At 43.5% G+C, this 27,241-nt stretch overlaps 2 protein-coding genes across 3 annotated transcripts in view; both read right to left on the bottom strand.

Moving 5' to 3' along the window:
- Nucleotides 1-12,519, bottom strand: part of LOC111956639 (actin-binding protein IPP) — a 390,618-nt gene extending 378,099 nt beyond the window's left edge. The window contains exons 1-10 of one of the 2 annotated variants that reach the window (XR_011474593.1): nt 12,411-12,519; nt 11,194-11,664; nt 10,860-11,071; nt 10,448-10,667; nt 10,094-10,249; nt 9,700-9,867; nt 9,395-9,532; nt 9,018-9,140; nt 8,662-8,882; nt 1,552-2,275 (exon numbers count right to left, since the gene is read on the bottom strand). Coding sequence is in view for 1 of the 2 variants with exons in the window: in XM_023977157.2 (XP_023832925.1) it covers nt 2,051-2,275; nt 8,662-8,882; nt 9,018-9,140; nt 9,395-9,532; nt 9,700-9,867; nt 10,094-10,249; nt 10,448-10,667; nt 10,860-11,071; nt 11,194-11,554 (1,824 nt within the window). In the remaining variant the exon portion in view is untranslated. Of the gene's footprint in view, nt 1-1,488; nt 2,276-8,661; nt 8,883-9,017; nt 9,141-9,394; nt 9,533-9,699; nt 9,868-10,093; nt 10,250-10,447; nt 10,668-10,859; nt 11,072-11,193; nt 11,665-12,410 lie in introns of those variants that run through there. The other variant, XM_023977157.2, reaches the window with a different exon arrangement.
- A 7,942-nt stretch (nt 12,520-20,461) lies between these two features.
- Nucleotides 20,462-25,744, bottom strand: LOC111956658 (phosphatidylinositol 3-kinase regulatory subunit gamma). Its single transcript, XM_023977191.2, has 7 exons — nt 25,449-25,744; nt 22,586-22,980; nt 22,111-22,379; nt 21,741-21,917; nt 21,559-21,633; nt 21,189-21,359; nt 20,462-20,996 (listed from the first exon to the last, which is right to left on the bottom strand). The coding sequence occupies exons 1-7, from the start codon at nt 25,501-25,503 to the stop codon at nt 20,690-20,692; spliced, it is 1,449 nt and encodes a 482-aa protein (XP_023832959.1). The 5' UTR covers nt 25,504-25,744; the 3' UTR covers nt 20,462-20,689.
- Between the last annotated feature and the right edge of the window lie 1,497 nt (nt 25,745-27,241).

The raw sequence follows: 27,241 nt of genomic DNA, 5'->3' as shown, positions 1-27,241 counted from the left end.
ATTCCACTCGAAGTCCACAGAAAGTGATTTGTCTTGTATTTTGAAAACACCAAACTCTTCTAGCTAAAAAATTCTGTGTTCATGCTCTGTGAGGAGCTCAAAAGAGTATTCTACAAGTCTCATCCCAACTGTAGTTCACCCTCCATTAGCTAACAGAGTACAATGTGTGACCATGGGTATAGCAGATAACGGAATTCGATTCTGCTGCAGCATTCTGCCACTGCTGTTCAAAAGTTAAATACATTGCTGGTGAAGGCCATGTTGATAATAAACTTGAGGACTCGTCTTTGATATGGCTAAGAACGTCATATGCAGTTGTCTAGTGTGTCCAACCTGGGTAGCAAACCCAGTCTCCTACTGCACCACAGAGTCAGCCCGCTAAGGGCAAATTCATGATAACGGAATTACGCTGAGACTCACTTTAAAATATGTCAAACAAAAACCAATGATTAAAGTTAAACCATAGAACTCGATGCACAATGGCTACTTTGAACAATTTCCAATGGAAATTTTACAAAAATACATTTACATTAAGAACTGTGCCGTTACAAAGTATGGTAACAGAATAAAACTGAGGGAGATTTTACAGTAATTCTGTTACGAAACTTTGCATCTGCACAGTTTTTCTAGTAAATGTATATTTTGTTACTGTGTTCAAAGTAGTAGTTGTGCATAGAGTTCTATGATTTGTTAAACTTAGAAATATGTTTTTTATTCACTCATGACTGCACGGCCAGGCACGACTCCAACACCATCATTAAGTTTGCTGATGACAACAGTGGTAGGCCTGATCACCGACAACGATGAGACAGCCTATAAGGAGGAGGTCAGAGACCTGACCGTGTGGTGCCAGGACAACAACCTCTCCCTCAACGTGATCAAGACAAAGGAGATGATTGTGGACTACAGGAAAAGGAAGACCAAGCACGCCCCCATTCTCATCGACGGGGATGTAGTGGAGCAGGTTGAGAGCTTCAAGTTCCTTGGCGTGCACATCACCAACAAATTAACATGGTCCAAGCACACCAAGATAATTGTGAAGAGGGCATGTCAAAACCTATTTCCCTCAGGAGACTGAAAATATTTGGCATGGGTTCTCAGATCCTCAAAAGGTTTTACAGCTGCACCATCGAGAGCATCCTGACGGGTGGCATCACTGCCTGGTATGACAACTGCTCGGCCTCCGACCGCAAGGCACTACAGAGGGTAGTGCGTACGGCCCAGTACATCACTGGGGCCAAGCATCCTGCCATCCAGGACCTCTATACTAGGCGGTGTCAGAGGAAGGCCCTAAAAATTGTCAAAGAATCCAGCCACCCTAGTCATAGACTGTTCTCTTTGCTACCGCACGGCAAGCGGTACCGGAGCGCCAAGTCTAGGTTCAAGAGGCTCCTAAATAGCTTCTACCCCTAAGCCATAAGACTCTTGAACGGCTAATCAAATGGCTACCCAGACTATTTGCATTGCCCCCCCCCCACCCACCCACGCTGCTGCTACTCTGTTATTATCTATGTAGTCAATTTAATAACTCTCCCTACATGTACATATTACCTCGACATCGGTGCCCCCGTACATTGACTCTGTACCGGTATGCCCTGTATATAGCCCCGCTATTGTTATTTACTGCTGCTCTTTAATTATCTGTTATTCTTATCTCACTTTTTTTATAGGTATTTTCTTAAAACTGCATTGTTGGTTAAGGGCTTGTAAGTAAGCATTTCACTAAGGTCTACACCTGTTGTATTTGGCGCATGTGACAAATACAATTTGATTTGATTTGTTTGGCATACATTTTAAAGTGAAAAATCTGAGTCTTCTGATACCATGGAATTGCCCCTAAGCTAAAGCCATTTTGGCATTTATAGCTCTGTAGCTAACTCAAGTATCCAGATCTCAGGCAAGGTTACTCGTCATGTAATCTCACGGTGCCAGACATAAAACCGTATTCTCGTCTGAGAATGAGGTTTGTTCCAGTAAAAAAGAAAACGGCTACTCATCAGGTTTTGCGGGTTCACCGAACCACCTCCCTTGGTTCTACTAGGGCTCAATCTCAGAGCACGGCCACGCCCCCGTCACAGCGACTGGTGATCATGTTGCCAATCTCCGTCCAGGTGTCCAGGTGGGGGTCGTAAATCTCCACAGAGTCCACCGTCACGGGGGCCGAGAAGTCTCTGCTGGAGGCCCGTCCCCCCACGGCGTACAGCAGTCCGTTAACGGCTGACACGGACACCCCGGCCCTCGCCACTGCCATGGGGGCCACCTCCACCCATTTCTCCTTTTAGAGGGAAGGAGTAATGGATACATAGTTGAGAGTAACCGTCTGAGGGAAATTAGAGGCGTTGTAGTGTTTCCATCTACAGTTGAAGTCGGAAGTTTACATACACCTTAGCCAAATACATTTAAACTCCGTTTTTCACAATTCCTGACATTTAATCCTAGTAAAAATTGTCTTAGGTCAGTTAAAATAAAATGGTGATCCTAAGAATGTGAAATGTCAGAATATTAGTAGAGAGAATGATTTATTTCAGCTTTTATTTCTATCATCACATTCCCAGTGGGTCAGAAGTTTACATACACTCTATTAGTATTTGGTAACATTGTCTTTAAATTGTTAAAATTGGGTCAAACGTTACGGGTAGCTTTCCACAAGAAATTGGGTGAATTTTGGCCCATTCCTCCTGACAGAGCTTGTGTAACTGAGTCAGGTTTGTAGGCCTCCTTGCTCACATGCGCTTTTTCAGTTCTGCCCACAAATTTTCTATAGGATTGAGGTCAGGGCTTTGTGATGGGCACTCCAATACCTTGACTTTGTTGTCCTTAAGCCATTTTGCCACAACTTTGGAAGTATGCTTGGGATCATTGTCCATTTGGAAGACCCATTTGCAACCAAGCTTTAACTTCCTGACTGATGTCTTGATGTTGCTTCAATATATCCACATAATTTTCCTACCTCATGATGCCATCTATTTTGTGAAGTGCACCAGTCCCTCCTGCAGAAAAGCACCCCCACAACATGATGCTGCATCCCCGTGCTTCACGGTTGGGATGGTGTTCTTCGGCTTGCAAGCGTCCCCCTTTTTCCTCCAAACATAACGATGGTCATTATGGCCAAACAGTTCTATTTTGTTTCATCAGACCAGATGACATTTCTCCAAAAAGTATGATCTTAGTCCCCATGTGCAGTTTAAAACCGTAGTCTGGCTTTTTTATGGCAGTTTTGGAGCAGTGGCTTCTTCCTTGCTGAGCGGCCTTTCAGGTTGCTGATTATAGGACTCGTTTTACTGTGGATATAGATACTTTTGTACCTGTATCCTCCAGCATCTCACAAGGTCCTTTGATGTTGTTCTGGGTTTGATTTGCACTTTTTTGCACCAAAGTACGTTCATCTCTAGGAGACACAACACGTCTCCTTCCTGAGCGGTATGACGGCTGCGTGGTCCCATGGTGTTTATACTTGCGTACTATTGTTTGTACAGATAAACGTGGTAACTTCAGGCGTTTGGAAATTGCTCCCAAAGATGAACCAGACTTGTGGAGGTCTGCAATTTCTTTTGATTTTCCCATGATGTCAAGCAAAGAGGCACTGAGTTTGAACTCAAATTAGCCTATCAGAAGCTTCTAAAGCCATGATATCATTTTCTGGAATTTTCCAAGCTGTTTAAAAGGCACAGTCAATTTAGTGTATGTAAACTTCTGACACACTGGAATTGTGATACACTGAATTATAAGTTAAATAATCTGTCTGTAAACAATTGTTGGAAAAATGACTTGTGTCATGCACAAAGTAGATGTCCTAACCAACTTGCCAAAACTATAGTTTGTTAACAAGAAATTTGTGGAGTGGTTGAAAAACGAGTTTTAATGACTCCAACCTAAGTGGATATGTAACTTCGGACTTCAACTGTATGTATGTGTGGTGTGTAACGTGTGTGTAAGTGTGACTATGCCCATCACTCTGGAGGTTGTTCATGCCAAAACTATAGTTTGTTAACAAGAAATGTGTGGAGGGGTTTAAAAACTAATTTTAATGACTCCAACATAAGTGTATGTAAACTTCCGACTTCAACTGTACATAAAGCTATTGAGGTATGGTGACAACGTGTGGCTTTTTAAACAAGGCTGTATTTACAGTGCATTCGGAAAGTATTCAGATCCCTTGACTTTTTACAAATGTTGTTAGTTACAGCCTTATTCTAAAATTGATTAAATTGTCCCCCCCCCTCAATCTACACACAATACCCATAGTGACGAGTCAAAAACAAGTTTTTAGAAATGTTTGCAATAAAAATAAATAAAAATACATTTACATAAGGATTCAGACTCTTTTTCTCAGTACTTTGCTGAAGCACTCTCGGCAGTGATTACAGGCTAGAGTCTTCTTGGGTATGATGCTACAAGCTTGGCACACCTGTATTTGGGAGTTTCTCCCATTCTTCTCTGCAGATCCTCTCAAACCCTGTCAGTTGATGGGGAGCGTTCTGCATAGCATTTTCAGGTCTCTCCAGAGATGTTCGATCAGGTTCAAGTCCGGGCTCTGGCTGGGCCACTCAAGGACATTCAGAGACTGTCCCAAAGTCACTCCTGCATTGTTCTTGGCTATGGGGGGAGGGGGAGGAGTTGCAATCTACTGCAGAGATAGCCTGCAAAGTTCTGTCATACTTTCCAGGTCTATGCCCAAACAGTTCGAACTTCTAATTTTAAAAATTAATTCTCCAGAAATAAGTCTCTCACTGTTGCGCCCTGCTACCGACCCCCCTCAGCTCCCAGCTTGTGCCCTGGACACAGCTGTGAATTGATCGCCCCCATCTAGCTTCAGAGTTTGTTCTGTTAGGTGACCTAAACTGGGATATGCTTAACACCCCGGCAGTCCTACAATCCAAGCTTGATGCCCTCAATCTCACACAAATCATCAAGGAACCCACCAGTACAACCTAAATCCGTAAACATGGGCACCCTAATAGACATTATCCTGACCAACCTGCCCTCCAAATACACCTCTGCTGTCTTCAATCAAGATCTCAGCGATCACTGCCTCATGCCTGTATCCGCCACGGGTCCGCGGTCAAACGACCACCCCTCATCACTGTCAAACGCTCCCTAAAACACTTCTGCGAGCAGGCCTTTCTAATCGACCTGGCCCGGGTACCCTGGAAGGATATTGACCTCATCCCGTCAGTTGAGGATGCCTGGTCATTCTTTAAATGTTACTTCCTCACCATATTAGACAAGCATGCTCCGTTCAAAAAATGCAGAACCAAGAACAGATATAGCTCGGTTCACTCCAGACCTGACTGCCCTCGACCAGCACAAAAACATCCTGTGGCGAACTGCAATAGCATCGAAGAGCCCCGCGATATGCAACTGTTCAGGGAAGTCAGGAACCAATACACGCAGTCAGTCAGGAAAGCAAAGGCCAGCTTTTTCAAGCAGAAATTTGCATCCTGTAGCTCTAACTCCAAAAAGTTCTGGATACTGTAAAAGTCCATGGAAACAAGAGCACCTCCTCCCACTGCCACGCACTGAGGCTAGGTAACACGTCACCACCGATAAATCCATGATAATCGAAGACTTCAACAAGCATTTCTCAATGGCTGGCCATGCCTTCCTCCTGGCGACTCCAACCTTGGCCAACAGCCCCGCCCCCCCGCTGCTACCCGCACAAGCCTCCCCAGCTTCTCCTTTACCCAAATCCAGATAGCAGAGTTCTGAAAGAGCTGGAAAACCTGACCATACAAATCAGCTGGGCTTGACAATCTGGACCCCCTATTTCTGAAACTGTCCGCCGCCATTGTCGCACCCCCTATCACAGCCTGTTCAACCTCTCCTTCGGAACATCTGAGATCCCCAAGGATTGGAAAGCTGCCGCGGTCATCCCCCTCTTCAAAGGGGAGACACCCTGGACCCAAACTGTTACAGACCTATATCCATCCTGCCCTGCCTACTAAGGTCTTCGAAAGCCAAGTCAACAAACAGATCACTGACCATCTCGAATCCCACCCTACTTCTCCGCTGTGCAATCCGGTTTCCGAGCCGGTCATGGGTGCACCTCAGCCACGCTCAAGGTACTAAACGATATCATAACCGCCATCGATAAAAGACATTACTGTGCAGCCGTCTTCATCGACCTGGCCAAGGCTTTCGACTCTGTCAATCACATATTCTTATCGCAGACTCAGTAGCCTCGGTTTTTCTAATGACTGCCTTGCCTGGTTCACCAACTACTTTGCAGACAGAGTTCAGTGTGTCAAATCGGAGGGCATGTTGTCCGGTCCTCTGGCAGTCTCTATGGGGTACCACAGGGTTCAATTCTCGGGCGACTCTTTTCTCTGTAAACATCACATGATGTTGCTCTTGCTGCGGGCGATTCCCTGATCCACCTCTACGCAGACGACACCATTCTATATACTTCCGGCCCTTCCTTGGACACTGTGCTACTCAACCTCCAAACGAGCTTCAATCCATACAACACTCCTTCCGTGGCCTCCAACTGCTCTTAAACGCTAGTAAAACCAAATGCATGCTTTTCAACCGTTCGCTGCCTGCACCCGCACGCCCGACTAGCATCACCACCCTGGACGGTTCCGACCTAGAATATGTGGACATCTATAAGTACCTAGGTGTCTGGCTAGACTGCAAACTCTCCTTCCAGACTCATATCAAACATCTCCAATCCAAAATCAAAGCAAGAATCGGCTTTCTATTCCGCAACAAAGCCTCCTTCACTCACGCCGCCAAACTTACCCTAGTAAAACTGACTATCCTACCGATCCTCGACTTCGGCATGTCATCTACAAAATAGCTTCCATACTCTACTCAGCAAACTGGATGCAGTTTATCACAGTGCCATTCGTTTTGTTACAAAGCACCTTATACGACCCACCACTGCGACCTGTATTGCCCTAGTCGGCTGGGCCCTCGCTACATGTTCGTCGTCAGACCCACTGGCTCCAGGTCATCTACAAGGCTATGCTAGGTAAAGTGCCGCCTTATCTCAGTTCACTGGTCACGATGGCTACACCACCCGCAACACGCGCTCCAGCAGGTGTATCTCACTGATCATCCCTAAAGCCAAAACCTCATTTGGACGCCTTTCCTTCCAGTTCTCTGCTGCCTGCGACTGGAACGAATTGCAAAAATCTCTGAAGTTGGAGACTTTTATCTCCCTCAACAACTTTAAAAATCTGCTATCCGAGCAGCTAACCGATCGCTGCAGCTGTACATAGTCCATCTGTAAACTACCCACCCAATTTACCTACCTCACCCCCATACTGCTTTTATTTATTTACTTTTCTGCTCTTTTGCACACCAGTATCTCTTCTTGCACATGATCATCTGATGATTTATCACTCCAGTGTTAATCTGCTAAATTGTAATTATTCGATTTATTGCCTACCTCATGCCTTTTGCACACATTGATATGAGTTCTCTTTTTTTTCTCTACCATTGTATTGACTTGTTATTGTTTACTCCATGTGTAACTCTGTGTTGATCTGTCACACTGCTATGCTTTATCTTGGCCAGGTCGCAGTTGCAAATGAGAACTTGTTCTCAACTAGCCTACCTGGTTAAATAAAGGTAAAATAAAAAAATAAAAAATGTGCTTAGGGTCGTTGTCCTGTTGGAAGGTGAACCTTCGCCCCAGTCTGAGGTCCTGAGAGTTCTGGAGCCGGTTTTCATAAAGGATCTCTCTGTACTTTGCTCCATTCATCTTTCCCTCGATCCTGACTCYTCTTCCAATCCCTGCTGCTTAAAAACATCCCCACAGCGTGATGCTGCCCCCATTATGCTTCACCATAGGGATGGTGCCAGGTTTCCTCCAGACGTGACGCTTGGCATTCAGGCCAAATAGTTCAATCTTGGTTTCTTTAGACCAGAGAATGTTGTTTCTCATGGTCCTTTAGGTGCCTTTTGGCAAACTCCAGGTGGGTTGTCATGTGCATTTTACTGAGGAGTGGCTTCCGTCTGGCCTATACCATAAAGGCCTGATTGGTAGAGTGCTGCAGAGATAGTTGTCCATCTGTAAGGTTCACCGATCTCCAGAGGAACTCTGGAGCTCTGTCAGAGTGACCATCAGGTTCTTGGTCACCTCCCTGACCATGGCCCTTCTCCCCTGATTGCTCAGTTTGGACAGGCAGCCAGCTCTAGGAAGAGTCTTGGTGATTCCAAACTTCTTCCATTTAAGAATGATGGAGGCCACTGTGTTTTTGGGGACCGTCAATGCTGCAGAAATGTTTTGGTACCCTTCCCCAGAGCTGTGCCTCGACACAATCCTGTCTCTGAGCTTTACGGACAATTCCTTTGACCTCATGACTTGGTTTTTGCTCATGCACTGTCAACTGTGGGACCTTATATAGACAGGTGTGTGCCTTTCCAAATCATGTCCAATCAATTGAATTTACCACAGGTGGCCTCCATTCAAGTTGTAGAAATATCTCAAGGATGATGAATGGAAACAGGATGCATCTGAGCTCATAGCAAAGGGTCTGAATACTTATGTCAATAAGGTATGTTTTGTATTTTTTCTACATTTGCAAAAATGTCTAAACCTATTCTCGCTTTCTCATTATTTTAGAATAAGGCTAACGTAACAAAATGTGGAAAAGGGAAGAGGGTTTGAATATTTTCCGAATGCACTGTATAAATCCACCATAACCCCCTCACCTCTTCAGGACAGTATTTCTCCACTGTCTCTAGGGAGCCCAGTGCCTCGTTCCAGCCCCCCACAGCGTATATGCAGTTGTTGAGGCAGGCCACGCCCACGTAGGCCCGCCGGGTCACCATGACGGGCAGGGCACTCCAGCGCCGGGAAATGGGGTCGTACACCTCCGCAGAACGCAGCTCCATCCCCTCATCACTGATCCCCCCGATCACATAGATGAAGCCTAGATATAGGGGAGATGGGAATGATCAGCGGCCATTCAGAAAAATTCTGTCATTGAGACAGCAGAAGCCATTATATTGATACAGTATATTCTGTTGTAAATGTTTTCTGTATTGTTATGTATGAATTGAATTACCCTGTAACTCGCAGCATCCAAAGTAATACCGAGGCACTGCCATGCTTCCAATGATCTCCCACTTATTCTCTGTCGGGTCGTAGCGCTCCATTGTCTTCCCTATCTCTGATCCAACCCAACCACCTGCAGGAACACAGCAGTGAGGAGACATGGTATTAATACCTTATCCCATAGACCCAAGTGACAGACTCTTGGACACTAATTTCTTCATTCCCTTCTTTAAAAAAAATAACTGATCTGACATGACTGATTTGGTGAAAGCTTTGCAGTGGAAACCTTGCTTTCACCTGTCCAATCATGTTAGATCTGTGATGACTTCAAGGAGGGGAAACATTAAGCATGTATTCCCAATCAAGGCCTTTGCTTCGTTAGTTTACCCAGTGCGTAGAGAGCCCCGTGACAGGGGCAGACCCCGACACCACAGCGAGGGAAATTGAGAGAGGCCACAGCTGCCCACTGCTTAGTCACCGGGTCGTATCTCTCTGTGCAGTCAAATATCATGGAGTCCTTCTCCCCTGGGAAATGACAAGAAACAGAATACTAGAAACATAACTGTATTGCCCTGAGGAAGACACAGGTTGAAACACATGGCATGTTCTCCGCACAAACAAACACAGAACCACACAGACAGGACTCATTACTGAGTGGACTATCCTGGTTAAATAAATAAAATGAGTCTCACCTCCCACGACATAGATCATGCCCTCCAGCACAGCCACTCCCAGCCCGCTACGGGCCTGGTGCAGGGAGGACACGGTGGTCCAGTACTGGCTGAATGAGTCAAAGCGTTCCACGCAGCTCAGGGCCCGGCTGTCACTCCAACGGCCGCCCTGCAGCCTAGTGTAGCCTCCTGAGACAGGGGAAACCAACCGTGACGCAACAGCCTGGATCACTTCATGAAATGGAATAATTCAATTTGGATCGAGCTGGTACTCATATAATCTGCTGAGTTTACACTGAAGATGCTACAACAAAAATGGCCACCCCAGTTCTGTTGTCATCAACATATAAAGGTGGCCAGGTGCTGAACTGAGGTTTACCTACCTATGGCATAGAGGTATTTCCGGTTTACCTACCTATGGCATAGAGGTATTTCCTGGCCTTTCTCCTTGGCCTCATCTTGGCTGGCTGTAACAGGCTGTACATCTTATTCTCTTTGGGAGACTTGCTGACCTCTGTGTATTCCCTCAGCAGTGTCTGCAGCGCCACCCGCAGGCTGAAGTCAGAAATGCCTACACAGAGAAATTATATGATGTCATCGATTAGCAGCACAACAATAAAAATCAGGGGGAAAGATACTGGTTGGGGATAAGTACATTTTAATGGTGTGAGGAATATAAAAGGATCTAAGAAAATCAGTTATTGATAAATCAGGAGAAATAAGGACATTCCTTCCTGACAAATCAGGAGGAAACATCTTTCCATCTAACCTTCGATGTACTTGAAGAGTCTCTGTGGGGAGAGCAGGGGGAACCTGACTGGGTCCAGCACCTCCACCACATGCTTCTTCCTCTTGGTCACGTCCTGTAGGACCCAGTCCATGGCCGCCGTGAACACCTGGTACTCATCCTCGATTCGCAGCTCCTCGCTCCGCAGCAGCTTCACCAGCTGGCCCTTGGACAGGCCCCAGAACTCGTCCGACACACACACCTAAAGGTCAGATGTTTTGAATGTGATTTTGTTTTTTGATGTCAGTGGTAACAGGTTATTCACTTTTTGTTACACACCCTCAGCAGATTAGAACGAGATGAAATGAGAAAAGAGCCTCAGAGGCAAAGAGGGAAGAGAGAATCTGAAGACAGACAGACAGAGATGGAGGAAGAAAGAGACCATGCGTAGCACCTCCAGAAAGTGGACCTGGATGTAGTTCTCAGTGAACGCCAGCATGTCCATGCAGGCGATCTGCTCAAGGAACTGGTATACCCCCACACAGTTGGACGGGTCCATGTGGCCCTTGAGGAACTCTCCACAGATAGACACCACCTCACTCAGCTGCAGCATGTCTGCTGCCACCATCAGCTCCTGCATGTTCTCCACCGTCACATTAATCATACCTGGACGGGTTCAGTTCAAAGAAACACAAAAAAATCTGTATCATGTATTACTGTTCTTTGTATGAACACACTACGTGTACACTACACACTCAGTAAATGGTACATTTCCTGACAGGGCGAACCTGTGTATATGAACTCCAGCAGGACCTCAAACACTGGTGCCTCCACCCCCAGGATCTGGACCTCTTCCTTGTCTGCCTCGCTCATCCCCCCAGAGAAGAGAGCGGAGAAGTAGGGGCTGCTTGCAGCCAGAACCAGCTTGTGGACACTGAACACACGGCCTCCCAGCCGCAGCCTTACATCACAGAAATCTGTCCGGAGGCGCATCTTGTTCATCTGGGCCAGGATGAGTCGGGCGTAGCGGTCCGATGCAAACAGAGCCTGCTCAGCGGACTGGGTCGTCACACTAGTTGCAGGTATGTCACCGCCGCCACAGCCACTGCTCCCAGGTGGGGAGCGAGGTGGAAACATCACAGAGGACATGGTGGCTCAGTCACAGGGAGGGAAAAAGACGGGGGCGGTGTCACAGACACGGTCTACCCTTACTGCTGCTTCATGGTGCGGGACTCTTCAAGTGGACACATCATCTGACTCTAGGGAGAAGAGCACGAGAAACATGAAAGATGATACAGTATGTTATGTTACATTTGAGATTGTAACAAGCTGGTATAACGTTACAATACAAAATAACATCATTATGATAAAAAGTGCCAAATATTTGATGCTGGTCTTCTGTTTGTTGCTTTTGTTTTCAACTGTGTTTGTGAGAACAAGAAATAGAGGGGGATGAATTCTTTCCTCTATTGAGTTCAAGTGATGCATTATATAACTGTTCATGTATCAGTTATCAAAAAGGTCCCTTGTTTTTATATCATCACCACCATCTGGACTAGTTCAAACTGTACAACCAGCTCATGACAACATATTTGCTATAAAACACAGCATTTCATCCACCATTGATCTGTGACTTTGCTCTATGGATGCTAGCTAAATCTTGGATACAAAAATAATGAAGTTAGTTCACCTCACTTACTAGCAACCAGACCGAGATGGATTTATAATAATGTTAATTTAGTTAACGGTATAAAAAGTATAACAGCATCATCAGATCGATTGGTGTGTCCCACTAGTCTGGCTACTAGTGTACCGTCGCCCTAGAGATCAGTTGGTTGGTAAGCAAACATACCTGCAGCTAACGTTAGCTAGCTAACGTTAGCGCCTGCTAAATTATGTGACAGATAGGGTCAGACCATTTTATTATTTGAATGGTAAATCACGACAATAATCGAAAATGTTCAAATGGAACCTTGTCTACACAAAGGAAATATAATACACCAACCTGCACAGTTGCTTGTTAGTCCACATTAAGTTTCCAAGTTAGTTAATTTCCAGCAGGCAACTTCCGCAAACAGATCTGTCAATCTTTTTTCTGGATCGACTGTACGGTCTTGAGTGGATGGAATACTAGCTCTAACTAAGCAAATACCAAACGTATAATGAAGTCAACACCAGTAGATGGCATCATTGCCCTTAGCGTGCAAGTGAAGCACATGCAAAAAATAACCAGGGTTGGGACCAAAGGCCTGCATTGCTGCCTGCTTGCCTACCAAAATGAAGGGCACAGTCATTGAGTTAAAACCACATGATTATTATATCTATAATTCTGCATGTAGCACTTGGTCATAAGGAAAAGCAAGACATGGCCCATAGTTTGCAATATCTCTATCTTTTCTGTAGTTTGGTTATAATTTGTCCACAGTGCTGTTGATTGTTAAATGACAGGGCACACAGTGAGTGTTAACATTTTTTTAAATAGGGTTTAAGAGGTCATGGACCCTAGCCTTGTATATAATCCACCAGACTGATTTCCGCTGCGCTATTGGTTGTGAACCATTCATGTAAGCTTGTGAGATCAGACGGTTTGCGAGGCTTTACATGGCCCCTACATGCACTTACTGCACACTTGCCTGTAGCCCCTGCTTAGTGCTGAAGCTATTAACATTATGGCCATTAACTGTGTGAAACAACTGGCTAATCAGATATGTCAATTAGAGCAGAATCAGGACAGTAAGCCAATAACAAGCTCGTTAATGTTTTTTGTAGAACATAGGCTACTGTACGAAAAGTGAATTGATTCAATTTACTTTTTGAACCTGAACCTGTTGACTGTCGTTAAATAGACTTTCTTTGGCCTGACGACACAGGGCGGACATTTATAGCCCACCAACCCATTACTTCTTTCATTTTTGGGACATTTGGATGATTTGATTGTCTGGAACCCTGTTCACGGTGTCTGAAACCTGTTCCTCTTTAACCTTAAGGTTAAAAAGGTCAATTAATCAAGACAATCAAGAAATTGGTTCAATTAGCTCATGCGATTTAAAGAAGATCTTCAAATCCCTCTTCTTCTCCACTAGTTAGCCCTTTATAAATGGAATCTATAAATCAAGTCAAAGTTTATTGGTTGCGTACACAGTTTAGCAGATGTTATAGCTGGTGCAGTGAAATTCTTATGTTACTATCTCCTAACAATGCAGTAAAATGTCAAAGTTTTTGAAATTATAAATTATATCAAGAAATGGCGGAACGAATTCAATTAACAATTCAAATAGCACTGTAACAGTAATCCAAATGCAATCTACATATATATACAGCAAATTAATTTACACAAGAATGATATGTACAGCAGTAGATATATTAGAGTGAGCTATGTCAAGAATCCAGTATATAAATAAATATACAGTGTGAATTAACAGTGTAACTAAAATGCAATGTACTGTACAGTAGTAGAAATATTAGAATGAGCTATGTCGCAAATACAGTATTTAAATGCACAGTACAAAACCCCATGGCAAAATGGACAGAAGGGTACACCTGATATCCATTCAGGTGCAGGGTACACCTGATATCCATTCAGGTGCAGGGTACACCTGATATCCATTCAGTGAGGTTTTGTATCTCGTGTATCTCCCTAATATCAAATGCAGTCCGTTCTGTGGCCTTGTGAGGGATATCATCAGTAGAGTATCTTTGCCTGACTGTAGGTCTTATATCCTCTTACTCCTCCTGGCTGACCTCGCCATCCTTACACTTCCAGCTCTAATTCCTCCGTGATTAGTCCCCAGCGGCCCTTCAGCCAACTGCATGTAGCTATTGGTTTCCAATCCCAGGCCACATCCAAGTGACACTGGCCCTGTGCCAGCCCAGTGGCCATATTAATCTTTCAGAGCTGAACACCTTTACACGGTTGACTGTCGAGGTGGACGGAGGTTCTTGTTCACGGACAGAGGTGAGATAATTTTGTGAGGATTATGAGGGGGCCCGGGCCAATTGGGTTCCGCAGTTAAATCAGAGGTCATACTCAGTGCAAGTGGACTCAAACTGATCAGGTGAGACTCGTGAGAGTAACTGGGATGGAAAAGAGGACTCCCGGGTAAACTGTGGCAATTGTAAGTGGATTTTCCTGGATAAATAAATACATTAATAATTATAATTATAATTATATGATGAGGGTGAGTGAAGAAGGGTTATGAGGTTTAATTAGAGGAGGACAGTGTGTTAAAGATGGATCCCCTGGCTGCCAAACTAGCTCCTACAGATCTTATTTGCTGGATTAGCATCCCCCTGGATGGTTTGTTAGCAAGCATAGGGCGGTCAGTCAGCAGGAGGTAGTAGCATACTAACACTGCTGAACCAGCAGAACGTCTGGCCTCAACCCTCTATCTGACCAGAGATGCCAGAGGTAGCTTTTGCCAAAAGGTCAAGCCGAAAACAACCATGTAAGGTTACATAAACATGGGACAATATAAGACTAAATGGTAAAACTTAATGAAGGGATTCTAAGTAGTCTATAAACAGTTAATTGTTTGCTTATAGATTTTCTTTATAAGTAAATTAGATCCCCGAGGTAGTAATGCCCTGGGATAGACAGTCACTTGACTAATATAATGAAGCATTAAGGCCCGAGGAGGTGTGGTACATAGCCAATATACCTTGGCTAAGGGTTGTTCTTAGGCACGACGCAACGCCATATAACAAATCCCAGAGTTGCCTTATTGCTATTATAAACTGGTCACCAACGTAATTAGAACAGTAAACAAGTAATTTTGTGTTATACCCCACAGCTTTCAGCCAATCCGCATCCAGGACCCAAACTACCTCGTTTATAATTAAGCAATAAGGCCCGAGGTTGTGTGGTATATGGCCAATACCGCACGGCTAAGAGCCGTTCTTAGCACGACACAACGCGGAGTGCCAGTTTCAGGTCAAGTCATTGGAAATATACTACAAACCCCCGAGGTGCCTTATTGCTATTATAAACTGGTTACCAACGTAATTAGAGCAGTAAAAATACATGTTTTGTCGTACCTGTGGTATACGGTCTGATATACCACGGCTGTCAACCAATCAGCATTCAGGCCTCGAACCACCCAGTTTATAATACCAAATAAATAGGATAAATGACTCAGTCAACACTGGCAACAAGAACGGTTCAGCAATGGAACAATGTGTGCACAGTAGTGATAAAATACACAGCAGGCCTGGATAAAATTGAGAAGACAAGTAAAAATCTAAGCAAGCATGTATATAATAAAATTACAGTTAATAAAATAAGATTTTTACTAGGTTGAAATGACATTAAAACAAATTGTATAACGAGGATAAGCCTATTCTTTGTAATTGTGTGAGCATTGACTGGATGTCATGAAGCAGTTAGGACAATTTTTGTTTCATGTTTGGGGACCTTCAAGATTCTGCAGTATTACAAACAGACAATGTATGCATAACTAACCACATTTTTTCATGCCTTCCACAAACCATCCAAGTGTATATATGCTGGTGAAAGGAAAGAATCACCAGTGTCAGTCACTGGGCTACAGTCTGCCACCAACATAGCAACTGGCTGCTGATTGGCTGCCAGTCAGAGATCAGCTCGCCGTTTCATTGGTGGACCAGGTTCGTGTGGAACCGGAGAGGCAGACAGAGACAGAGGGAAGAGAGCCGTCATTGGCTCAATTGCCAATGCCTGAGAGCAGGTTTGACGGTGTAGTTTAGGGTTGTCACTAGTTACCAAAACCACAAAGTCATAAACCCCGCAAATTTCTTATATTCCTCGGCTCAAAATTTGATTTTAAACCTAACCTGAACCACACTGCTAACCTTATGCCTAACCCTAACCTTAATTTAAAACCAAAAAGCAAATTTTTGTTTTCATTATTTTTTACCATATAGACCATTTTTACTTTGTGACTGTGGTAACTAGTGGAAACAGTATTTTAGGTGTGACTATAAAGGTACTTCATTCTCCTCAAGCCCTCCTTGCTCTGAAGTTATTTCGAAGGGGGGGATTGTGATAGTAAGAGAGCAAGGGATTGTAAAAAAATAAATAAAACAGTACGTGAATTATCAATGGAAGAATGCAAATGTGCAAATATTGCCATGATAGAAAGAGATGAGGGTTATGGCGGGAAGACAGTTTCAGGTCAAGTCAGTCAGAGTTCAAACCAGGTAGCATCGATTATTAGGCTCAAACTGATAAAGTGAAGTTGGGACTGTTGATAAAACGTTTACTAGAGACAGGAGATCAAGTGGAGACATAGGACGAGGTGGATATTTGTATAATAAGGCCGTTTAATCACATGTAAAAATATCTTAGTAAATCGTGCAGCACGGCTCCTTCTGTCTGACTCGTATGGAATCGTCGGAAGAGAGCGCTCTAAACAGTTCATACAGATTATATAGGCAACAAGCAAAGTAGGTTGATCTTGTAGTCTGGCCTTCCGATTGGTCGATCTGGGTCGTGGGTAGTCCTGTCCGGGCCTGATGTCGACATTCCATTGGCMCTTCACACAGTTCTTTGTCTTAGTCTCATCCAAAAGCATCCTGCATGTGCGTTTGTTTTCACAGGGCCCTATTCATGGGGGAGGGGAGTGTGTGTGTGGGTCTGCGGTTATTTATAAGGGTACAAAGTAGTGGGGGTATAGTGGGGATGGGTGCATGTTGTGCCAAGTATAGCTTGTGTTGAGAAGTTGTAAAACAAGTTACCAGTATCTAATACAATTTCTTACAGGACGAAAGTTAAGGGTTAAATTGGAGGTGTAATCGGAGCTGTCATTCTGTCACTCGGTGTTGCAGTGCAAAGTTAACCTGTGCAATCTGTCTCGTGTAATCTGTCTCGGTGATGCTTTGCCTTCTGTCCACTTTATAATCAGGAACACACTGACACGCGCACACACACACACACACACAGACCCTGGTAGTGAGTCAGCAGCAGCTCATGGTGGCTGGCACGGTTGCAGTGAGAACATACAGTCTGTCCTGACTCCACTGCATCTGGTCCATCCTTCCCGCCAAGCAGGCTGTCCTGTCCACTCTCTAAACCCTGCCCATTTCTACAATTTCTCTTCTTAAATATGCACTATGCAAAAATTGCTCCTCCATTTCCTGGTTGCTAAAATTGTAATAGTTTGCCACATAAACTTCAGTTTGTGACAAAACAAGCAATTATAGTGTAGAGAATCATTGTACCATCTAAACCACTGTGAAATTGCTTTTCGATAACCAAAAATATAGTATTTTCAGCTGTTTTAAACTGGTATGCAAAACCGGGGAGCATAGAAATAGTGCACATAGAACAGATCTACTGCTTCTTCAACCTGGTCTCAGAGCATTTCGTATTATTCTGTACGTATATCTGTGACACTCCATTTAGTATGATATGTTACGTTTCGTATGGTATGTATACATTTCCATCACTCATTTGAGATATTATGTTACGAATTTACAAAATATACAATATGTTTAGTAATTTTCAAAACGTACAAAATGTTTACAAATTTGCAAAACGTATGATATGTTACAAATTAGCTAGGTGGCTAATGTTAGCTACTGTAGCTTGTTAACGTTAGCTAGGCTAGGGGTTAAGGTTAGCGTTAGGTAGTTAGGTAGTAGTTAGGTAGGTTAAACGCTTAGGGTTAGGGGAAGGGTTAGCTAAAAGGGTTAGGGTTAGGGGAAGGGTTAGCTAACATGCTAAGTAGTTGCAAAGTAGCTAAAAAGTAGTAAGTAGTTTAAAAGTTGCTAATTAGCGAAAATGTTAAGGTTGTCCGTGATGAGATTCGTACACACAACCTTTGGGTTGCTAAACGTTCATGTTATACACCCACCTCGACCAACCACTCTCCTTTCGTTTTTACCTCAAGTAACCATCTGTCTTATGTAACCATACCAAACGTAACATATATTAAATGGGGTATCTCGGATTTACGTGCTCTGAGACCAGTTTGGCTTCTTAAACTTGCTTTCAATGAGAATGAAAGATCTATCACATTTCTATGCAAATTTTGTCTTCTCCCAAAAAGTTGAACTTCGCAGCTTTCAAATTTGACTTTAAACCTATCCCTAACCTTAACCCTAAAATTAACCACCCTTCTAACCTTATTCTTAACCCTAACCTTAACCCTAAATTTAACCACCCTTCTAACCTTATTCCTAACCCTAACCTTAACCCTAAATTTAACCACCCTTCTAACCTTATTCCTAACCCTACATTTAACCACCCTTCTAACCTTATTCCTAACCCTAACCTTAACCCTAAATTTAACCACCCTTCTAACCTTATTCCTAACCCTAAATMTAACCACCCTTCTAACCTTATTCCTAACCCTAACCTTAACCCTAAATTTAACCACCCTTCTAACCTGATTCTAACCCTAACCTTAAATTAACACCAAAAAGCTTTTTTGAAGAATCTGACTTTGTGGCTATCTTATCTAATGGAAACCCTCATCCATTCTTTCTCATTTGACCCATGTCGCCACTTTTTTTTCTCTCTGTTTCTGATTGTCTCATGTGTTATGTCCCTATGTCGCTTCTCAATCACTCTCATCACACCAGGATTTTGAGGATTTTATAGAGGTGAAAGAATGTCCTGAGGCTGGGGGGGATGATCTGTCCATAAGCAGCTGCTCGGGTGAGAGATTTCACTCCCGCCTCGTGTGTAGGATTGGCAGCAAAATTTAAAGGCATAGTGATGTCTTCATAAGATATATATTGTAATTGATTGGTTGCATTAACACACACTTGGAAGAAGTAGAACAAGGACAACACAACTTCAACAAAACCCTCATCAGTTTATTGTCTTCAGCAAGAAAAATTAAGAATCTCACATTGCTTAAAGTRGCTCCAGGAGCTTCCTCAATGCTCCTGTCTAGTTTTTAAGAAGACTAAAACACCCTCCATCAAACCAACCACAAAAGTTTTACAGTATCTCAATACAGAGTGTCTTTTGTCCTCAAACTTGACATATGTGCCAAGAACAAAATGTATTATTTTCCTTAAGCTATGTAGGCCTACATGTCATGAGGAAATATTAATCGCTCTTCTTGAGCAATGCCACAGTTCAAGTAATAGAGACAGAATGTACACTTCCGCATCTCTGGCAGTTCACACAATGTTCTTAAAAGGTCACGTCATCAGATGAATAACACCACCAATTAAAAGATAGTGCATTTCTGTGGCAAAAGCTGACGACCCCCCATAATTATAATAATGAATTTCTAAAAATACAAATACTGTTGGATTGCACTTTCCTCAAGCTTTCATCTTCTGTGGCATATTTCAGAAAATATATAATATCAAAAAATACAAAAAGCTTATACTTTGAATAACAGAATATAATATACAGTACTTCAATTTATGTTTTGATCAAGCACGTGTGGTGTTTTCCGCCATCACCATAAATGTCATTTTCTGGTCGGAATATATACTTTTATCACTAATAGCAAGTGCTTTGGTTATTGGATACAATATGGAAAATGTCATTCTAAGGATATCCAGAAAATTGTTTATGCTACATACAGTACATATCAACTGGTAACTGGGTTATATTTTGACAAAAAAAAAAGCAGCGCTACTGTCAAGATGCGCCACATCAGTTCCTATATTTGCATGACTATGTACTGAAATACCCAGAACATGTTTGGTATGTATAGCACAGCTAGCTACGCCACTGAGTCAGCCATCTTGTTTTTCTGTACCATTATATTCTAATTCCACTTTTATGATCTTCCGTGCATGGACATCACAACAATTAAAATGTTTTGAAATAAATTCTAAATTCCAAGGTATTGGGTGTATTACAATCTCATTTTACATTAGCACCAGTACTTGTGTTGTCAAAATGGGACCCTAGAAGTCCAAATGAAAAACAGCACCTGACAAATACCAACATATTGTGACGTAGTATATGTAGTCAGTCATCTCCCGGATGACCAGGCCCACTAAAACAAATAAAATCCCATGAAAGAAAAGGTGAAAAATGGGTACAAAAAAACAAATAGCAAACAGAATCTTATAAAAAACTAAGTCCTAGCTGACATTCAAGTTCCGGTCAAAGTTCCAATTAAGTGAAATTACATTCACCAATCCGTTGGAATCATCCTAGTGCAAATTTCACACATTCTTCTTCGAGAAAAGAACGCCCTCAAGTTGTTCTCGTAGGATAGCTTCAGTACGCAAACATGTCCGCCCTCAAGTTGCTACAGTACACAAACATGTCCGCCCTCAAGTAGTCCTCATAGGATAGCTACAGTACGCAAACACGTCCCACAGCTGACTAATCTACATCTCCGGAGCGGCTGCAGGGAGTCCAGCGGGTAGTTTAGTTTGAGTCTGTAGAAGATGGTGTTCCTCCGTCTGTTGTAGCAGGCAGTCCTCTGTGGCTGTGTGTGGCAAGGCTGACGAGACAGGAGTGACGTGGACAGGGTGCTCCAGCCGGACGTCCAGGGCCTGGTTGTGCTGTGCCAGGGAGTTGAGGCGGTAGTGCAGAACGAGCTCCTTCAGAGAGCAGTGGAGGTCGTAGGGCTCAGCGAAGCCATAGCCACGTGGCGTGCTATAAATCATGCAATGCTTCACTTCTACATTAACACTGAAAGGATACAAAATAAAAATATAGGTTAGTACCAGTGTAGTGGCCCTAAGCCTTGGAAACATGGATCACAGTGAAGTAACTTATCAAGAGCCTATAAAACAGTGTAGCAGTATTCCCATATTCTTCCAAGTCTACTTTCCTTCATGACCATTACATATTGTTATTTTTTCACAGGAAGAGGACACTCACACTACGGAGCAGGCGTAGCAACCCTGCTTGCTGCTCTCGCGAATCAGGAAGGTTCCGGTGGGTTTGTCCATCAGCATCTCCTCAGCCTGCGTCCTGCTCAGCTCGCCCACGAACCAGCTCCCCTCGTCATGGTGCGCCAGTCTCTCACTCTCGCCCTTCAACACGTAGGTGCTGCACACACCAGAAAGGACATTTAACAAATCTTTAATTGATAAGAATCGTAAATGATAAGTAAGTAGTGTGCATACTATTTATACATTAGTATTGAATAAGTTCTAAACAGTTATAAGCACTACACGCATTTCTTAGCACAAGTAAATACAATTAAGAAGTATTATAACAACTTAGGTCTATAATGTGAAATACTTACTTGTCACTGCTATTGTCTTGGAACCCCAGCCAATCGTTAATGCGTTTCTGTTGCACACCTTCGTGATTCAGCCAACTGAAAACCAAAGAAAATGAATGTCAGTGACAAGTGTTTGAAAAAAGCTACTTTTCATTAACAGTGACTTTAATAGAATAGAATAAAATAGAAGTATTGTAACGTACTTGAGGTACTCGTCTCTGATGTTGCGTAGCTCTATGAGGTCAGGCCTGAGGCTGTTGATCCTCCTGTCTGTCTCTCTGTAGTCCTGGACCTGGGTCCTCAGGTCCTGTTCCAGATGGACCTTACTGTCATAGATCTCCCCCAGCCGAGACTTTAGCTTCTCATAGTTCATCAGGAATCTGGGGAGCAAAGGTCATGAGGGGTCAAAAGAAGGGTCAGGGGTAGTGCCACTGGCCTGAGCTGAACCACAGCTGCATACAAGTCAGAGGGAGGAAACAATAAAAAGACATCCATCTATCCACACTATGAGCATACGTCTCACATTCCATGTGAGATAGACCAAGATGCAACCAGACTAGTTACCAGACTCACCTCTCCAAGTCCTTCTCTGTTCCCTTAGATCGAATGCTCCTTTCACACTCCTCCCCATAACGCTCCTGCTCGCGACACTGCTCCTCGAAGATCAGCATGGTCTCGTTAAAGGCCTCTATCGCAGTTCTCTTCATCTGGATCTCCTGTGAGGTTTTATTGTAGGCCTCGTACAGACAGTCAAACTGTTGACTCTTCTCCTGGTACTGACTGTGGTACTCCTGTAGCTTCCTCCCGGCCACATCAACACTGTTCACTTTCACCTGCTCATCCTGGATACAGACAGACATATTTAATACATTTATGAAACTCACGGCTGGTCCAGCAGACATAAACTTGTTGTCTGTGCATGATGATTGTCTTCAATTTAGTTACGAAACCAAAGGCAAATTTCCTTCCCTGACAAATGTCAACTCAACTCTATTGCATTCTTTGAAGACCGTCTTGAAACAGCAGATGAGAGGTGCCTACTGCCTACCTGTTGGAAGCGGGAGACAGGGTGTGTGAGAATGACGTCCAGTACAGCGTTGTATTCCACCAGAGGATGGTGCTGGTAGTGCCAGATGAGCTCCACTACAGAGCAGAAGGTCAGGGGCTCTGAAAAGCCATACTTCCCCTCACGGTGGTAGATCTTAATAAGCTTGCTGTGCCCGTCTTTCCTCAGCGTTAGCGTGAAGTCTCCTTGTGTCTTAGTGGAAGCGTCACGAACCAGGAAGGAACCATCAGGTGTGTCGCGGAGCTTCTCGTTGACTTCCTCCCTGGAAATGTCTCCCCAGTACCACTCGGCATCCTGCAGGGGATATACTGGGGCTTCCCTTAGGCAGTTGTCGTTCATGAAGGAGGTAATGGGTTTGGCTGACCTGGGAGGGAGAGCTGAAAGAAAAAGAGATCAGATCAGGATGACAGTTTGTAAGAAAAAGCTGTTTCAGCACAAGTGGGGGGGGGGGGGGGGGTGCATCTCTATTCAACCCCCCCATACACACACACTCTCTCCAGACACTGTCAAATCTCCAGACAAGTCTAGGCATGTCCCCAGCTGATAACAGTTTCTCTCCTAATGGCCCAGATCGACCATACCAGGACTGAGAACATGCCAGACTGCCACATGCTCTGAAACAAAGACGGTGGACAAGATCGGTCAGTGAAAAAGAGGGTAGGTTCACACACACAAAGCCGGCTAACTCCAGTATGCTTTTAATATTTTTTTCTTGCAGGGGAAATAGATTTGACATATTTTTCAACAGGTCAGAAAAACCAACAATGAAGCTAAAGCAAATGTAAATGCTGCAAATTCTTTCCATTTTCACTGGTCTGTCAGTAAAGTGCAAATGTAAGCCAAACTTTGGATGGGGTAAATTTTACATCCCCTGCTTGTCCAGTGTCCAAACTGCAACCGTCCCAAAACCATAAACCATCCATCTTCAGGGAGGATTCTAAAGTTATGATCATATATATAAAACAATTTAATTTTTCAGACTTTCTCAACCCTCTTAAAGGTGCACTATGCAGAAATCGCTCTGCTATATCCCGGTTGCAAAAATTCTAAAAGTTCTCCTAATTTCCGTTTATGAGACAAAACAAGCAAGTATAGTGTAGAGAATCACATTTATATGTGAAAAGTTTCCTCCAGCATCTTCACAAGGTCCTTTGCTGTTGTTCTGGGATTGATTTGCACTTTTCGCACCAAAGTACGTTCATCTCTAGGAGACATAACTCGTCTCCTTCCTAAGCGGTATGACGGCTGCGTGGTCCCATGGTGTTTATACTTGCGTACTATTGTTTGTACAGATGAAAGTGGTACCTTCAGGCATTTGGAAATTGCTCCCAAGGATGAACCAGACTTATGGAGGTCTGCAATTGTCTTTCTGAGGCCTTGGCTGATTTTCCCATGATGTCAAGCAAAGAGGCACTGAGTTTGAAGGTAGGCCTTGACATACATCCACAGGTACACCTCCAATTGACTCAAATAATGTCAATTAGCCTATCAGAAGCTTCTAAAGCCATGACATCATTTTCTGGAATTTTCCAAGCTGCTTAAAGGAACAGTCAATTTAGTGTATGTAAACTTCTGACACACTGGAATTGTGATACAGTGAATTATAAGTGAAATAATCTGTCTGTAAACAATTGTTGGAAAAATTACTTGTGTCATGTGTAACAGTATAACTTTAGTACGTCCCCTCGCCCCGACACGGGCGCGAACCAGGGACCTTCTGCACACATCAACAACGGTCGCCCACGAAGCATCGTTACCCATCGCTCCACAAAAGCCGCGGCCCTTGCAGAGCAAGGGGCAACACTACTTCTAGGTTTCAGAGCAAGTGACGTAACTGATTGAAACGCTAGTAGCGCGTACCCGCTAACTAGCTAGCCATTTCACACCCGTTACACATGCACAAAGTAGATGTCCTAACCGACTTGCCAAAACTATAGTTTGTTAACAAGAAATTTGTGGAGTGGTTGAAAAACGAGTTTTAATGACTCCAACCTAAGTGTATGTAAACTTCGGACTTCAACTGTATGTATGTGTGGTGTGTAAGTGTGTGTATGTGTGACTGTGCCCATCACTCTGGAGGTTGTGTCATGATGTAAAGTAGCCTAGGGGCTAATACACAAATACCGTATTATGAGGAATAGAGTTTATAAAAGCCCATATAAAGATACATTAATTATGTATTTCAGTTCATGCAACACAAGGAATTGTCCCTCTCTTTGACACAAACCAGCCCAATGCACCATGTCATTCACACATTCGCTTATAGAGACCACTAAATAAAAAATATCACACGATGTGATATATTCTAAACTATTACAATATCACATCAAGTAGCATAGGCTACACGTGAATTGATAGTTTGAAAATAAGTCATGCGACAAGTTAGTAGGCTTTCAGTGCTTGCGTACGAATTAAATATGGTCGGCTACAGTAGACTAGAGGAGAAAGGGGAACAAAGCAGTAGTTTCATGCGGAATTTCTTATCCACTCAACATTGTTCACGCGCTGGTAAGATGCGTTATAACATAATAATACGATACAGAGTATTTCACCAACCTACGACCAAAAATATAATGTTTAATTTTGATATATCTCGTAAGTAACACGAAGCAAGACAAAGAGCAAAACCACCGCGTCAAGCAAGTCCACGAGAAAAGTATTACGTAATTGGCAAGCAGCGAATTGCACTTTGCATGTCTGGGCAAAGCCCATAGAGGGGACACACAATAATGTACCAGCACGGACACCTGTGTGTGCACAACTGGCCAAATGTCAACGTTCAATCATCGTTGGAATTGATGATTAATATGATAATATGCATAATGATTACAGATCCAACAAATACCTGGAGGTGCCTGATCCATTTCGATGTAGAATATGACTTCAGAGGGATAAAACATCCCGTTCCAAACGTTTATATTGCAAACCGTCTTGTTATGAGGTATCTTTCAATGTCTTGCGATGCGTGAGAAATACAACTTTTACTTGCACCAGAGTGAAAGGATCATAATGGCAAGTCGTTTTAGGAACATATGCGGCCGATTTCAGATTAGACAGCCAGTAGCAGGATTGTCCATTAGTCCAATTTCCGAGAAAATCATTTGCGCCAAACTCGTAATTGGTTCAATACATTTACTCACAGAAAGTGTTCTGCAAAAAAATATAGTCATTTCCAGCCACGTCTGTCAGTATGGCCGGTAAGGCGCCGCTCCAAACTTCATCGCGCAGATGTAGCAGTCAGGAGATTTTAAACGGATCTGGAACATCATCTTGGGAGAAACCAAAAGACACCACTTTCAGAGGGAGGGCTGCCCCCACAAGGCGGATTGCTTAAAGCAGACAGACAGAAAATAGTATACATTTCTGATGTAAATCTGAAATAGTATCATGTGGTCTTGTATTTGAGTGATTGTAGCCTATATAGCCTTATAGACAGAAGATTATTTAGACAGAAGATTATTAGTGGGTATTGTGTGATAACCGCACCCATAAATTGGAAGTGGTACCTTCCCTGCCCTATCATTTCATTGAAGGATCTCAATGCAAGGTAATTTGCTGATTTATTTGACGACACGGATGGAAGGAACTACCATGCACACAGATAAATTGTTTATTTTCAATAATTATTCCCAGAATTGCAAAGGCATGGACAGGCAGATCCTGATCGATGAGTAAATGAACAACAATAACCAATATGAATAGCTCTCCAGGTGCTGTTTAAATGTTACAAGATACTACTAACTGGATCAGTTATATAAATTGGACCTAGCGGTAATATGTGGTAATATGCTGTTAATTGAAATTAGATCATCATTAATATGCAGGTATAGGCCTACCACTATTACTACAGTACTATTACATTTGACCTTATAATGTGCATCTAAGATGCACACTAAGATGCATGATAAATACACACAATTGACACCAGGATGTCTTGCTCCCAGACAGACTAAATAACTTTTTTGCTCGCTTTGAGGACAATACAGTGCCACTGACACGGCCCGCTACCAAAACCTGCGGGCTCTCCTTCACTGCAGCCGAGGTGAGTAAAACATTTAAACGTGTTAACCCTCGCAAGGCTGCAGGCCCAGACGGCATTCCCAGCCGCGTCCTCAGAGCATGCGCAGACCAGCTGGCTGGTGTGTTTACGGACATATTCAATCAATCCTTATCCAGTCTGCTGTTTCCCACATGCTTCAAGGGCCACCATTGTTCCTGTTCCCAAGAAAGCTAAGGATAACTGAGCTAAACGACTACCGCCCGTAGCACTCACTTCGTCATCATGAAGTGCTTTGAAGACTAGTCAGGACCATATACCTCCACCTACCTGACACCCTAGACCACTCCAATTTGCTTACCGACCCAATAGGTCCACAGATGACGCAAATCGAACCAACTGCACACTGCCCTAACCCATCTGGACAAGAGGAATACCTATGTGAGAATGCTGTTCATTGACTAGCTCAGCATTTAACACCATAGTACCTCCAAACTCGTCATCAAGCTCGAGACCCTGGGTCTCGACCCGCCCTGTGCAACTGGGTACTGGACTTCCTGACGGGCCGCCCCAGGTGGTGAGGGTAGTAACAACATCTCCACCCGCTGATCCTCAAACACTGGGGCCCCACAAGGGTGCGT

The sequence above is a fragment of the Salvelinus sp. IW2-2015 genome, linkage group LG32 (assembly GCF_002910315.2).
Source record: "Salvelinus sp. IW2-2015 linkage group LG32, ASM291031v2, whole genome shotgun sequence".
NCBI classification, from domain to species: Eukaryota; Metazoa; Chordata; class Actinopteri; order Salmoniformes; family Salmonidae; genus Salvelinus; species Salvelinus sp. IW2-2015.
Note: the sequence above shows the minus strand (reverse complement) of the source record. Positions and strands in the feature narration are given on the sequence as shown.

What these genes read in the sequence shown, in the direction of transcription:
- LOC111956658 (XM_023977191.2), bottom strand. Translation starts at nt 25,503, where the DNA reads ATGTTTTATCCCTCTGAAGTCATATTCTACATCGAAATGGATCAGGCA. An exon ending in CTGTCTCCCGCTTCCAACAG is followed by an intron (nt 22,380 to 22,585) that starts GTAGGCAGTAGG and finishes GTCTGTATCCAG; the next exon opens with GATGAGCAGGTGAAAGTGAA. An exon ending in TGCTACGCCTGCTCCGTAGT is followed by an intron (nt 20,997 to 21,188) that starts GTGAGTGTCCTC and finishes GTATCCTTTCAG; the next exon opens with TGTTAATGTAGAAGTGAAGC.